The 12,762-nt window shown below is 58.6% G+C and overlaps 1 protein-coding gene across 7 annotated transcripts; it reads right to left on the bottom strand.

Moving 5' to 3' along the window:
* Positions 1-1,154: 1,154 nt before the first annotated feature.
* CALY (calcyon neuron specific vesicular protein) lies at positions 1,155-11,093 on the bottom strand. Of its 7 annotated transcripts, none has more exons than XM_081075295.1 (6): positions 10,943-11,093; positions 4,051-4,205; positions 3,631-3,744; positions 2,885-2,998; positions 1,596-1,917; positions 1,155-1,376 (listed from the first exon to the last, which is right to left on the bottom strand). In XM_081075295.1, the coding sequence occupies exons 2-5, from the start codon at positions 4,183-4,185 to the stop codon at positions 1,618-1,620; spliced, it is 663 nt and encodes a 220-aa protein (XP_080931421.1). In that variant the 5' UTR covers positions 4,186-4,205; positions 10,943-11,093; the 3' UTR covers positions 1,155-1,376; positions 1,596-1,617. The 7 variants fall into 7 exon arrangements, with proteins under 7 accessions (XP_080931421.1, XP_080931424.1, XP_080931419.1 ...); XM_081075298.1 differs by having other exon boundaries at positions 1,155-1,307; XM_081075293.1 differs by having other exon boundaries at positions 10,909-11,065.
* Between the last annotated feature and the right edge of the window lie 1,669 nt (positions 11,094-12,762).

Here is a 12,762-nt window from a genome sequence, read left to right as displayed (position 1 = left end):
CACCCCAGTGCCTAGTTCCAGGTCCAACTCACTGACGCTGGCTTTGGATGGGTCCTCAGACACTGCCAAGGCTGCTCTGGGCTCATCCAAGTCATGGGGCTCCACAGTGGAGCCCAGGGGGGCTCCCCCAGGAACTCCAACCTGTGTGATGTGCTCACTTGTGCTGTCCGACCCATGTGGTGTGGCCACACAGCGCAGGGGAGCCTGTCCTGCCCTGCCTCCAGCTGTTTCCTTTGGCTGCATGAGCTTCCCAGAGTCCATCACCCGTCCCCCCAAACCCAGCCCTTAGTCCCAAGGCCTGAGAGCTCCTGACAAATGAGGTGTCTGGGCCCAGGACCAAAGCCATCAGAGGAGGAGAGGTGCTGGGGGGCACTGGTCCTGCCCACCCAGAAGGGGCAGACCTAGAGACTCCCAGGGCCAGACGCAGAGGGGGCCATGGGTGCGACTTCTGTGGGGTGGGTGCTGCCCAACTGGGTGAGGACACCCTTGGCAGCTCGGTGAGTCCATGGGTCCCCAGACCTCCCATCTCCCCTCAGCTCTAGGGTGATGGGAGATAAAGGTGCTCCGGGGACCCGCCCAGGCCCCAGGGACGAGTCTCACTCCCCTACCCCAGGCCGCACGACCCCTCAGATCCACGCCTTTGCCCCTTTCTTCATTCAGTCATTCATGCCTTCTGGCTAGTGACTGGGGACGGCTGGGGGAGGGGGTGCAGAAACTGCACGTGGGCGCTGTCCAGAAGCCGGGATTTGGAGCTCCTGTCAGATGGGGGAGGGGTGGAGACCAGGCCCAGTTCAGGTGGATGGAGTACACAGCTGATAGAGGGGTCAGGCGGTGGTCAGGGATGGACCCCAAGATCGGGAGGCTCCCCTGGCTGCAGGTGAGCTCATTGCATTGCAGCTGGCTGAGCGAGGAACCGCCCAGGCCCTGTCCACCGGTGGCGCTGGCCCCCAGGCCACTGGGATGCCGCCTCCTCTTCAGCCTGCGCTAACCGCGGCTGCCCAGGGTCCAGCTCACTGCCCCTCCGCGGCTGCCACTGCTCCCGTCTTCAGGGGTCCCTCTGGGCGGTGGGGGCACGATGTGGGGGCGCACCCACATGGGGGTTGGAGGGTTGGAAAAAGGCAGTGGGACAGAGAATGCTCGGGAGAAAGGAGAGACCAGGTGGATGTGAATCTTTACTTAGAGAAAAGCAACAGAACTAGAGGCTCCGGGGCGGGGGTGGGGGCGGCAGCGGGGTCCTGGGGGGCAGGGGTACGACCACAGGGCGGACATCGTCGGGTGAGGGCGGTATTAGGTCGCAGGTGGAGGCGCTGCGAAGACAGGGGCGGAGGGGTGAGAGCGGCAAAGGCAGGGGGATCACGCGGCCCCCAACCGCCCACCTGCGTGGGAAGAACAGCGAGAATGAACCTAGTTCTCCCGCCTCCTGTTACCTGACCCCCCCCGCCCCCCCCCCGCTCCCACCCAGGTGCTCAGACGCGGTCACTGCGGCGGCGTGGGGGGACAGCACCCCTGGGTAGGGTTCCTGCGGGAGGAGTCGGCCCCCGTGGGCTACAGGGCGGAGGGTCCCTGGCTCAGAACAGCTGGCAGGGCTCACCTACCGGGCTGCGGGCGAGGAGGCCGTCACTGCGGGGACGGGGCCGGCGCCGAGGGCGGCGCGCTCCCCGTCTCCTGCGCCGCCTCCATCTCTCCGCGCGTGGTGGGCTTCCCGGGGGACTCGGTGGTCCCCGCCGCTCCCGCCTGGGTGGGCGCCTTTGGCCCCTCCTTGACAGCACGGTGGCTCTGCCCCCAGGCCGAGGGCGGCTCGGTGCCATGCTTGCGGCTCAGCGGGTAGGCCCCGATGGCGGCCAGTATGCTGCGGTGACGCTCGGGGTCCATCTCGGTGTAGTACATCTCCAGGGTCAGCGGGGTGCACATCTTGTGCTGCGGGAGGGGCCGGTCAGGGGCGGGGCCGGTCAGGGGCGGGGGCGGGGCGGGGCCAGGAGGTCGGGGGCGGGGCGCTGGGCGGGACGGGGGCGGGGCGGGCTGGAGGAGGCGGGGCCAGGACTTCCGGCCCTGGGCTCAGGCAGGTGTGCAAGGTGGGTGAACTCTGCTTAATGACATTGCCCACGACGCTGGAGCCACATTTGCGTACCATACAGGGAAGGGCGGTCACCTCTGGGCCTTCCTGTCCCTTCTGCTTTTGAGCAGTTCAATAAAACTGTACACAAGGTCCCTGAATCCATTTGTTTCTGCCGTAACTTCAAGCTACCGGAAGCAGGCCTCCAACTCAGCACTAGGGGCTCCATGGAGAGCCAACCCCTCTCAGAACGAGGGGGGTCACTCCGAGTGAGGGGGGGCCTCCTGAGTACACCCCTTGAGTGAGAGGCCAAAGGAGAACCCTTGGGCAATGCCGCGAGGTCGCACAGGGGGCACGCTTCCACCTGGGAAATGCTGGGGCTAGGGTCAAAGGAGCAGATTTCACTTCCGAAAAATTAGAGGCTTTAGGAAAATACAGTAAAATGATAAAAAGCATTAGTAAAGTTAAGAAAAGGAGAGAGGATATTTGCCAATTATAGAGAAAATGTTAACGTCGTATTACACAGAAACCCTGGCACAAGTCAGTGACTCACTGGAGGGACAGGGCCGAGGGCGCGCTCTCCTTTGTTCGCAGCACCTGCTAACCTCACACTTTACTCACTTTTAAATTATAGGAAACTAAAACAGCTTTTCTTTTAATCTTTCAAGAAGGATTCGAATATGTTCTGAGAAGGTAACGGAATGCAAGGAGCTTTGGAGATTACATCCCTGCAGGAGCGGGACACGCCCTGGTCTCCCTTGGGGGGAAGACACCCCGGCCTGAGACCCCCTTGGCCCCTTCCTAGCACTCCAGCCCGGAGCCCAGCCTTACCCGCAGCAGGAAGCCGTCAGGGCAGGTGAACTGGTCGTACCAGATGGCCTTGTACATGATCAGGACGCAGCCCATGAGCGCCATCGCGAAAGCGATCATGCGTGCTGTGGGCAGCTGTGGGGTGGGTGGAAAGGAGAGGAACGCAGTGGGGGGGACATTGAACCCAGCCTGGGATCCTGGGGGAGGCTTTGGGTGGGGGCTGTGCACATGGCCCAGGGCCACTCCAACCCCGCTGGCCTGGGGGCGGGGGCATGAGGCGGGAGCGCCTCCAGCTCAGAAACGGGCAGATTTTACTACTGAAAATGAAAGGCTTTATAAATAGTACCCAAATGTGAGGAAAGCCATCATTAGTAAAGTTAAGAGCTAAAAAAAAGGATGGAAGAAAATATTTGCCAGAGTATAGGGCAGGAAAAGTGACTTTTCACAGTACACAGAAAACCCACGAGTCATTAACGGAGATCCAAGTGACCTGCTGGGAACACAGGCTCACAGCCCAGGTAGGCGCCGCCCACTGTGGCTGCCACCCCACCCCGGTGTACAGCAGGGAGGCTGCAGGCTCAACCAGCCAGGGGTCAACCTGGTGCTCACAGCCCCAAGCCCCTCAGCCACCACCCAGCCCCAGGCACCCACCCGCTCGTAGTCCCTCCCTGCCTCTGAACGGTGGCCTTCCCAGTCCAGCTTTCCTGAGCCCTCTGACTCCCCAGGGGATTGGCTCCCAGCAGCATGGAACGGGGAAGAGTGGTTACCCTGCGCCCTTCTTCTGGGTGGCCACAGGCCAGCTTCTGGGCCTCCAGGTCTGAGAACTTCTTCGGCTGGTCCATGGAGGACAGCTCGTATTCCGTCTGCGTCTTGATGACCACCTGTTCAAAGAGATGACCCAAGAGGATTCTAAGCTGGGAGGGCTACAAGGGGAGGGGACCCAGCAGTGGTGTGGGTGCTGACCATCTGCCAGGACTGTCTAGTGCCTGGGCTCCAGTGGCTACAAGCCAAGGTCAAGGGAAGGTGGGTGCTGCAAGTCTGCTGGGTTCATGGCAGCCATGAGGTCTGGCCAGACCATGGAGGGTGCCGGAGGGCAGGTCCCCACTTGCCAGGAGGCCACATCTAAATAAACCTCACCCCATACCCTTTTGTTCTCAGGGCAGGCTCACCTGGCCCAAGCCTCTCACCTGGTCAGGGAATGGTGGCTGTAGCTGGCTGACATCCAGGGGGCTGATCAGAGGGACGCTGTCAGTGATAGTCCCATCCTGGTCCCCAGGGTCTTTGCCCAGCTTCCCAGAGAAGCTGCAGCCCAGCTTCACCATGGTGGATGGTGGTCCTTGTCCTATCCAGAGGCAGATACAGGGTCACTGCCCACTGGCCACCTATGTAGCAGATGTCCACGCCAGCTAGCTCTGGACAGAGAGTCCAGAGAGGGCTGGCCCCATTGCTCCTCACAGCAGAGCTGGGATGGGCCGTGGGCAGCCAGGCCAAACTCCTCAGGACAAACTGGACGAGTCCAGCCATGATCTTCTAGTCCCTTCCTAGCCCCTGTGCCCTCTCTGGGCCCCACAGACATGCAGGGAATGGCGCCTCCGACCAGTGACTGCCCAGACATAATAGCGACCGTCTTCCACCGGCCGACCTGCTAGAGAACACTCTAAGGGCAGCTATTCCAGCCAAGAGGAAACAGTCCCAGATGGAAGCCTGGAGAGCAAGGTAGCCAGACTTAGCAAATAAAAATACAGGACGCCCGGTTAAATCTGAATTTCAGATAAAAAGAATGCTTCTTGCTCTCTCTTTTTAAAAGTATAAGTACATCCCACGTAATTTGCAATACAGGAGATACTGATTCTAAAAAGCTATTTGTTGTCTACCTGAAATTCAAATTTACTGCGTGTCCTGTGTTTTATTTGGCACCCTCCTAGAGATGCAGGAAGTAACTAGAGCTACAGACGTCAGCGAGTAAACCCAAATGGCTAACGGCAGGGAGTAGAGTAGCAGTGGTGTACACAGGGCCGTCTGTGGAGAGGGAATCCAGACAAGAGCCGCGAGGCAGAAAGACGCCTGCGTGTCCTGGAGGAGGGCGAGGATTCCCCTAACACTGGGGAGGTCATGACGATTTCACCACTAGGCCACCAACTAAGAGAAAAGGAATATGGCAAATATGACTTCGAAACTGAAAAAGTAGAAAAACGAAATGTGCTCAGTCAGTCAAAAGAAGAAAGAAAGGTCCTATGTGCACTAGGAATATGAATCCGTTTTTACAGCCTTCCAACAAAGACTTCCAGGCCCAGACAGAATCACCACTGAATTCGACCAATCACTTATGGAGGAAATCATGCACACTTCATACAAAACTCTTCAGAGAAAAGAACAAAGGAATAGCTGGTGCGGCCGACATAACCTTGGCCTCAAAACCTGGCAAGGACAACATGGGAAAAGACACTGCAGGCAATCCCTCCCACGAACATCAGTGCAAAGGCCCCAAATCAAATGCAAGCAGACAATGCAGCAAGACATAGAAAGACAACACATCATGAGAGCTTGGGTGTATTCTGGAAATGAAATTTAATTTAATATCTGAAGAGCAATTAGCACTTTCACCATATGAACCGAATGAAGAAGAGAAATCATCTCATCAATTTCAGTAGTAGCTGAAATGGTATTTGATAAGAGTCAACATTTGTTTATTATTTTAAAAATCTACTAGCACGGAAGGTAACTTCCTTAATCTGATAAAGGTCATCCACAGAAGTCCCTGCACCAAACCTTACTCAGTGTGAACCTCAGAAGCTTTGCCTCAAAGCTCAGAAAGGAGACAAAAAGGCCCTTTTTGATCGGTGCTATAAATCGTGGTGCTAGAAGTCTTGGGCTGGGAAAGGAAAGAAGAGATACAGGCCTGGATGAGATTAGATAACACTCTCATTGTTCACAGATAAAACATATTTTGTGTGTAGAGAATCCAAAGAGATCTAGAGAAAAGTTCTAAAGGTTGAAAAGTGAGTTCAGCAAGGTTGATGAGTTAATGTGTTCAGGAATCAATTACATTTCTATGTATCAGTGACAAAAAAATTAGAAAGGTTTGGAAGTTTCAATTGAAGCAGTAGTGGAAACATCAAATGCTCAAGAAATGGTCTAATAAGAGATGAGACCGACCTCTATGTACAAAACCATGGAAAACCTCAGTCAAAACATTACTGACTTAGACCACATAAAGCCTGATTCCTTAAATAAGTGGGGAAAGATATGGTCATGGATTTTGGGAGGTTCCATGTTTTAAAATGTCAATTTCAGTAGCTCAGCATTCTTTAGAACCAAAAAACAGCAGTGGCCCTTGAGAAGAAGTATCATAGGTGGTTTGCAGGGTGGTTGGGTGTGTCTTGCTTTATCTGTTCTCAGCAGGTGTAGGATACCTGCAACACAAAAGAGCAAGCACACTCTGATTTCACTTTTTAAAACACTGCTGCAAGAAAGGGCCATTAAAGAAAACTAGACCTAAAGTTAAAAACAGTCAATTCCGCTTAAATTGTATCTGTGGAATCAATAAATCCCAATCGAAATTCCAACAGGATCTTTTTGTGTGAACATGACAAGCACTGTAATTTTATGTGGAAGGCACAGGAACAAGCACGCGCGTGACATCTGGAGAACAAGGGGGATTCGTCTGCTGGTGTCCAGCTTGTCACACAGTGGAAATTAAGCCACGTGGCATTCATGTGTGGTAGACAAAGAGCCACGTACCAGACACACCTTGCGCCCACGGATCGTGGATCTGTGGCAGAGCTGCTGCTGCAGAGCAAGGGGGACGGTCGCCTTTCGATGAGCACCTGCGCACTGGAAGGCAGCGGACGCAGTTCCCACCTCACACGGCGCCCAGAAACCTGCCCCGGGGAGATCGACCAAGACTGGAAAAGCACCTTGAGGATGATATAGGAGAATACCTTCCTGGTCTCGGGGACAGGAAGAATTCTTCGATATGATAAACAAGCACTGATCATAAAAGGAAATATTGATAAAAGGACTACATGGAAATTATGAACTCCTGCTCATCACAACATAGCCTTCCAGGGGTGGACAGAGAAACTGAGTCTGAGAGAAGGCATTAGCAACTCCAAAACGACAGAGGGCTTGCTGTGGGCTCAACTGGTCTGCCCACGTCCTGACGCCTGGCACCTGTGGATGTGGCCTGAGTTGGTCTTTGCAGATGTCATCAAGTTAAGATGATGCCAAACTGGATTGGGGTGGCCCTGATCCAATGACTGGTATCCTTACAAAAAGGGGGAAATTTGGACGCAGACACACACAGGGAGGCCATGAAGTGATGCCAGGAAGTAATGCAGCCCCCAGAAGCCGGAAGAGCCAGGAAGGAGCCTCCCTGGAGCCTCAAAGGGAGGGCGGCCCTGCGACACCTGCATTTCTGACATCTTGCCTCCAGGGCTGTGAGAGAGTAAACACCTGCTGTTTGAAGCCCCTTCCGACCCCCCCCCCTTTGTTAGTGTGTTATATCCCAAGGAAGCCAACGCAGAGCAGATACGTAAAACATGTGAAGAACATGGGTGGCCGGTTAGCTCAGTTGGTTGGAGCGTGGTGCTGAAGGCACCAAGGTGGCCAGTTCGATCCCTGCATGTGCCACTGTGAGCTGCGCCCTCCTTAAAATAAAATCAATTAATAAAATAAAAATAAAATAAATGAAGAACATTTCAATTCAGTAAAGAAAACGGCAACCATCATTAAAAAGCAAAAGAGGACTTAAAACGACCCTGAACACAGAAGAGGTGCCCACCCTCACTGGTCCTGGAGGAAGACACGGTGGAAGCAGCATGAGGACACACGGTAAAGCCCCCCAGCCCCAGGAGGGCACAGGCAGGGGCCACCATTAGCCAGCGAGGCTGAACCTGGGGCCGACCCTCAGTCCTGGTGCACACCCAGAAGGGCAGGCGTGCATGACGTGCATGCAGCACATCCCACAGAACCGACACTGCCATAGCTCATAAACGGAAATAAACCGAGGCATTCTGATGGCGGGGTCCATCGGAGCGATGGCATGGGCGCTCATGGCCACACACAAGAACAGCCTTGGTCAAAAGAAGCCAGGCACAGAGGTCGGTTAAGAACATGCAAACGCCAACCCGGGCCTGTAGCAACCAATCATGTGTTAGGGGCACGTGCTTGGGCAGTCCAGGCCAAGCTGCTCCTGTGTCTGCAGAGGCCAGGTGGCACGTGGTTGTGGCTTGTGGCCTTGGGGGAGGGGTGGCTTTGGGGCAGGGTTTCTAGTCTTCAGCCTGGGGTCCACATCTGACAAATCATGAGTCTGCATGTTTATGTCCTCTTCTGAATGTTCATTATATTTCACAACAAAGAAAGGTTAAAACCAAGTGAAAGCAACAACGAAAGGACAGCAGGCTGGTGGCAAAGACACGGCCAGCCCATGCCTTCACCCAGCACTGGAGCTGGATGTTCACGTTGGGCTGAACAGAGGCGTCAGTCACTTGGCATCTGTGAGGACGGCTGGGGGTGGGAGGGGGAAGGGCAGGCCCCAGGAGCTGTGCTTCCTGCCCTGGCATCTGAACATGGCCTCTCCCTGCCACCGCCTGCACCCCTCTGCAGACTGCTATGCCTCTAAACCCCCAAGCTGTTGTCCTAGGCTGACTTCACCTCAGACGCTTCTCCCTGTCCCAGCCCCACCAGGGGCTTTGCCCACAGGACCCTCAGGTGATGGCTCTCTCAGGTCCCAGGGGGTTCCAGGTGTGGGCAGGCCGGGTGGGAACCCAGGAGCTCCCAACCAGGCAGCAGAGAGGCGGATCTAGTACTGTTAGAGTGTGAGAGGCACTGGGCAGAGAGGCCAGGGCTGTGCAGGGTGTGTGTGTGGGTGTTTGTGTGTGGGGGGTGGGGGGGCCAGGGACAGCCACTGCAGCACAGGCAGGAAGCAGCAGGCTGGGCGGAGAGAGGGCCACCCCTATCGTGGACGCCGGGGGCCCGGGTCCTTCTAGGGCCGTCCTTGGATGTGGGCGCCTGGCCCCCAGCCCTTATAGACCTGCAAAGCGCCACCACTGCCCCCGCCCCAGGCTGGGAGCGGGGCCTGGCCGAGCACAGCCTCGGGAGGACGCGGGGGCACCTCGGCACCTGGCCCAGCCGTGCAGACGAGTCTGTGCTCCGTGAGCCGGGGGTGGTCAAGGAGCCACTAGAATATAAATATAAAGAGGTCAGCTGACCCAGTGCGAGGAAGAAAATAGAGCTCAAAGCGCCAAGAAGGGGCCGCGGAGTAAGGGCGGCGGGAAGTGGGGGCAGCAAATGCCCAAGGCCTGAGGAGAGGTGGGGGGGTGGAGGGGTGCTCCACCCAGGAGAAAGCTCAAAAACCCGGCGTGCGGTTTACAGAACCGTGCGCGGAGGGAAAGAGGGGTCGCAGCCCCCACCCCCGCAGACCCGTCAATCTCAGGTGGAAGGCTGTGCCCGCTGGAAGGGGAGGACAGGCATCTCCCCACGCCCCCTCCCTAAAGGAGCGCCGCCTCTGGGGTCCGTCCCCTTTGAGCCAAACGTCAGCTCCAACTCCTCTGACACAGCGTGACGTCCCTGTTACATCATCGTGGGTTTCCACGGCAACGGAGATAGGCCCAAGATGACACATCTTCACGAAGAGGCGTTATTTGGGGCCCTTGGACGCACCCCCCCACATCTGGTTCCAGGCCCAGTGCCCGGGGCAGAATGCTGGGGGAGGGGCTGGGCTGCCTGTGGGGACCCCCGCCCAACATGCCTTTTCTTCGCTGAGTCATGGGGACCCGCTGGGCTCATTCACACGACACACAGAGCTCGGTGGAGTGGGGAAAAGGGTCGTTCCAAGTACTCCGACTGGGCCCCTCCCACCGCCCTGCGCTGTAGTAGTGTCTTCCTCAGCGGGTCACCTGCTCCCCACCCGCTGTGGGCTCCGGTGGCTCAGCGGGTGGGGGGAGCCGCGGTGCAGACCTCCTCTCCGAAGCCTGGGGTGGGGGCGCAGGATGACTGACAAGGCTGTGATGATGGGTGGATGGGTGGATGGATGGATGGATGGATGGGGGGGGGGCACGGAACCTTAGCTGAAAGCCCACGAAGCTCCGCTGCAGGTCATGTCACTCGCTTTCGCACACACCCCCACCCTGGGTGCTGCGTCAGGAGGAGAGGTGCGCGCCAGCGCTAACGGGCACGAGCGTCCAGCGCGCGTCGGCGTGCGTGCGTGTGACTGCAGAGCGCAGGGTTCTGCGCGATTTGCTAAAATCCAGCAGAGCCTCCACCCGCCCCCGCCGCAGCCCCCACCTAGTTGCCCTCCCGCCCCTCACCCTGCAGGTCCTGCGTGTGTTTGGCTCCTGGTTCAAGGGCAGGTGGACCGGCTGCACCCCTGCCCTGAGAGGCCCAGGAGAGGGGAACGAGTAGGGGAGGCCCAGGGCTGCACCCAGCTTGGCTTCCCACGTACCAGCCACCTGTGGCCGGGCATCCAGAGGCTGCGCGCGGCAGGTGGTTCTGGGAAAATGCTCCTCTCCCTGCCTCCTGGCCGCCTCCAGCCTGCCACGCAGCCGCCCCCACCCCACCCCAGTTGCCGGCATCGTGTCTCTGTGCTCCGGTGCGTCTGACGCCCCTTCTCCCATCACCCTACCCCCCCACACACAGTTGGGGTCCTAGAACTGGCTCCCCCGCCCCATCTCGGGACACCCAGCTCGCAGGGCTCTCAGATCTGCAGAGGTGGAGCTGGCTCATGGGAGGGGGCTGGTCACCGCGGCGGGGGCTGATGTCCAGCAGCCTACCCCACCCGAGCTGCCCCGCTCTGCTGAGGACGGGGCATCGGGGCCGCACGTCAGGCCTGGGTAAGACTGCACTCCGCGGCCGGTCTGGAGCGTCCAGGCAGCGGCTCGCCCTGCGGAGGCCCCCAATCGTCCCGGAGGCCTGGGGACAATACCCAGGCTCCAAGGCAGGGTTCGGCCTGGCCGCCATCGGGTCAGCCGCAGTGCCCCTCTCCCGAACGCTCTCCCACCCCTACACTCGCACCCGCACCCCTGCACACACTCGGCTCCCCTCACCCACTCCACAAGGAGAAATGTGGAGACGGCTCACGCGCGGCTCCAAGAGGCAGCTGTGTCAGGATGCGGTCTCCCGACTAGGATGCGGAGGAAGGACGCGGTTCCAGACGCTTCGCAGCCGCAGCCGGGGCGGGGCGGGGGAGGGGCTGAGCCCCAGACCGAGGCTGCTGTTGCCGGGGAGACTCAGGATGGGGGAGGGGAGCCCGGGCCTGTCACCTGCCAGCACGCCCTCCCACTCGCTGCGCCGGGGTCCCACAGCCTCACCCCCACTCTCTCCCCGCGACGCTCACACCACCTCACTGCAGGCGGCGGACACCCGGGCCGGCGGAACCCGGCGGCACCTCGGCCTGAGGATAGCCAGGCTCTCAGGCAGGACCTCCGTCACACTGGGACTGTCCCTCGTGCCTTGTTTGGGCAACCGGGTTGAGGCACCGCTGGGTTTGGCACCCACCCACCCACCCACCCACCCAAAGGAGGGCCTCCTTCTCCAGTTTCAGTGTCTAAAGCACCTGGGCTGTCAGTTTTCCTTGGGCAAGCCTGTCATTCTTAGTCACCACAGTGCCTGGCATAGATAAGGCGCTCATGACATCTCACCTGTCACCTCCCAGATTCTCCAGACCAGGCCCTGGCCGCTATCCTCCTGCCTTTGGTGCTGAAGGAAGGGCCCTGGACCCCTCTTCCAGGGCCACCTCAGTGTCCGCAGGGGGGAGGGGCTAGTGCAGAAGCCCCCGCCCCACTCAGGACCTCCTAGGCAGCTGCTGCACTCTCCTCTAGGCCTCCTGCAATTTGCTGGGTCACCACAGCCCCCCCCAGCCCAGGCCTTCTGTGGGGTCTCCCCACGAGAGGGTCCCTACCTGTGTGAGCTCCTGTCCCAGACCCAGGCACTTGCTGAGTCAGGGGCCCAAACCTACTAGGAGGTGGACGCCTCACTTCCCACCTGAGGACTCACCCAGGGCGGGTGGGGGCTGCCCTCTGGGGAGCCAGCAGCCTCCTTGGGGCACAAGCCTTTGTGAGAATAGAGCTATTGTGTAAAGCCTCTGACTGTTGACAAGTCACCACTCTTCACCATTTTCACAGATGGGGGTTGCCAGCCCCAGTCAGTAGGCCCCCTCCAGGTCTCTCCAGCCCGCCAGCCCTGTGTGCTGCGGGACACGGGGCAGGGCCTGTTGGCATTGTGGGGCTCAGGGTCCTGATTCTTCACCTAGAACTGGGCTTTGGAGGCCACCACCCCCTTCCTGAAGGTGAAGTTTCTATAGAGGGCCGTCTCCTGGCATAAGGAGCTGAACTGAGCCCCGAGCAGAACCACCACCCCGTCCACCTTCGTTCCACTGCTGGGCAGGTCCAGGGACTAGCCCTCAGGCAAATCCCTCAGCTCTCCCATTCCCTGTGGGACATCAAGTCTCAGTGGGGCAGGGGCTGAGTGGAGGGGAGCTCGGGAGTGGGGAGGGGGAGGGCCCCACAATAAGCCCAGACCTGGTAGGACCATCAGGACCCAGTGGGCCCAGCCAGGACTCACCCCATTGCTACAACAGCAAAAGCTTCCTGGCCCACTCATAAAATTCAAACTCTATCTTCCTCAGGAGGCCCTCGAGGGACCCTGCCCAGAAACCTTGAGGGGCCCAGAAAGTGGCAGGGTTATCAGGAAGTGTGGCTTCTCTGAGCTTCATTTCTCTGGTTCTCCCAGCTGGGGTCTCAAGGACGCTCGGCCTCCTGCCTGCAAGGATGCCGGGCAGGGACCTGAGGGGCTGCAGTGGTGAAGTGCCTGCTGTGCTTGGTGGCTGTCTGCCTGAGGCTCCTGTGTCTGTCTCTCTGAGCTGCTCCAGGGGGTAGGGTAGGGGAGCTGCTGTCCAAGGT

This window comes from Rhinolophus hipposideros (genome assembly GCF_964194185.1).
Source record: "Rhinolophus hipposideros genome assembly, chromosome: 15".
NCBI lineage: Eukaryota > Metazoa > Chordata > Mammalia > Chiroptera > Rhinolophidae > Rhinolophus > Rhinolophus hipposideros.
The sequence above is the reverse complement of the archived record's forward strand: the minus strand, read 5'-3'. Positions and strand labels throughout refer to the sequence as shown.

Coding starts and splice junctions, on each gene's coding strand:
- CALY (XM_081075295.1), bottom strand. CDS start 4,185: ATGGTGAAGCTGGGCTGCAGCTTCTCTGGGAAGCTGGGCAAAGACCCT. Junction 2,999..3,630: donor ACCCAGAAGAAGGGCGCAGG/GTAACCACTCTT, acceptor CCCACCCCACAG/CTGCCCACAGCACGCATGAT. Junction 1,918..2,884: donor CTGACGGCTTCCTGCTGCGG/GTAAGGCTGGGC, acceptor CCCCTCCCGCAG/CACAAGATGTGCACCCCGCT.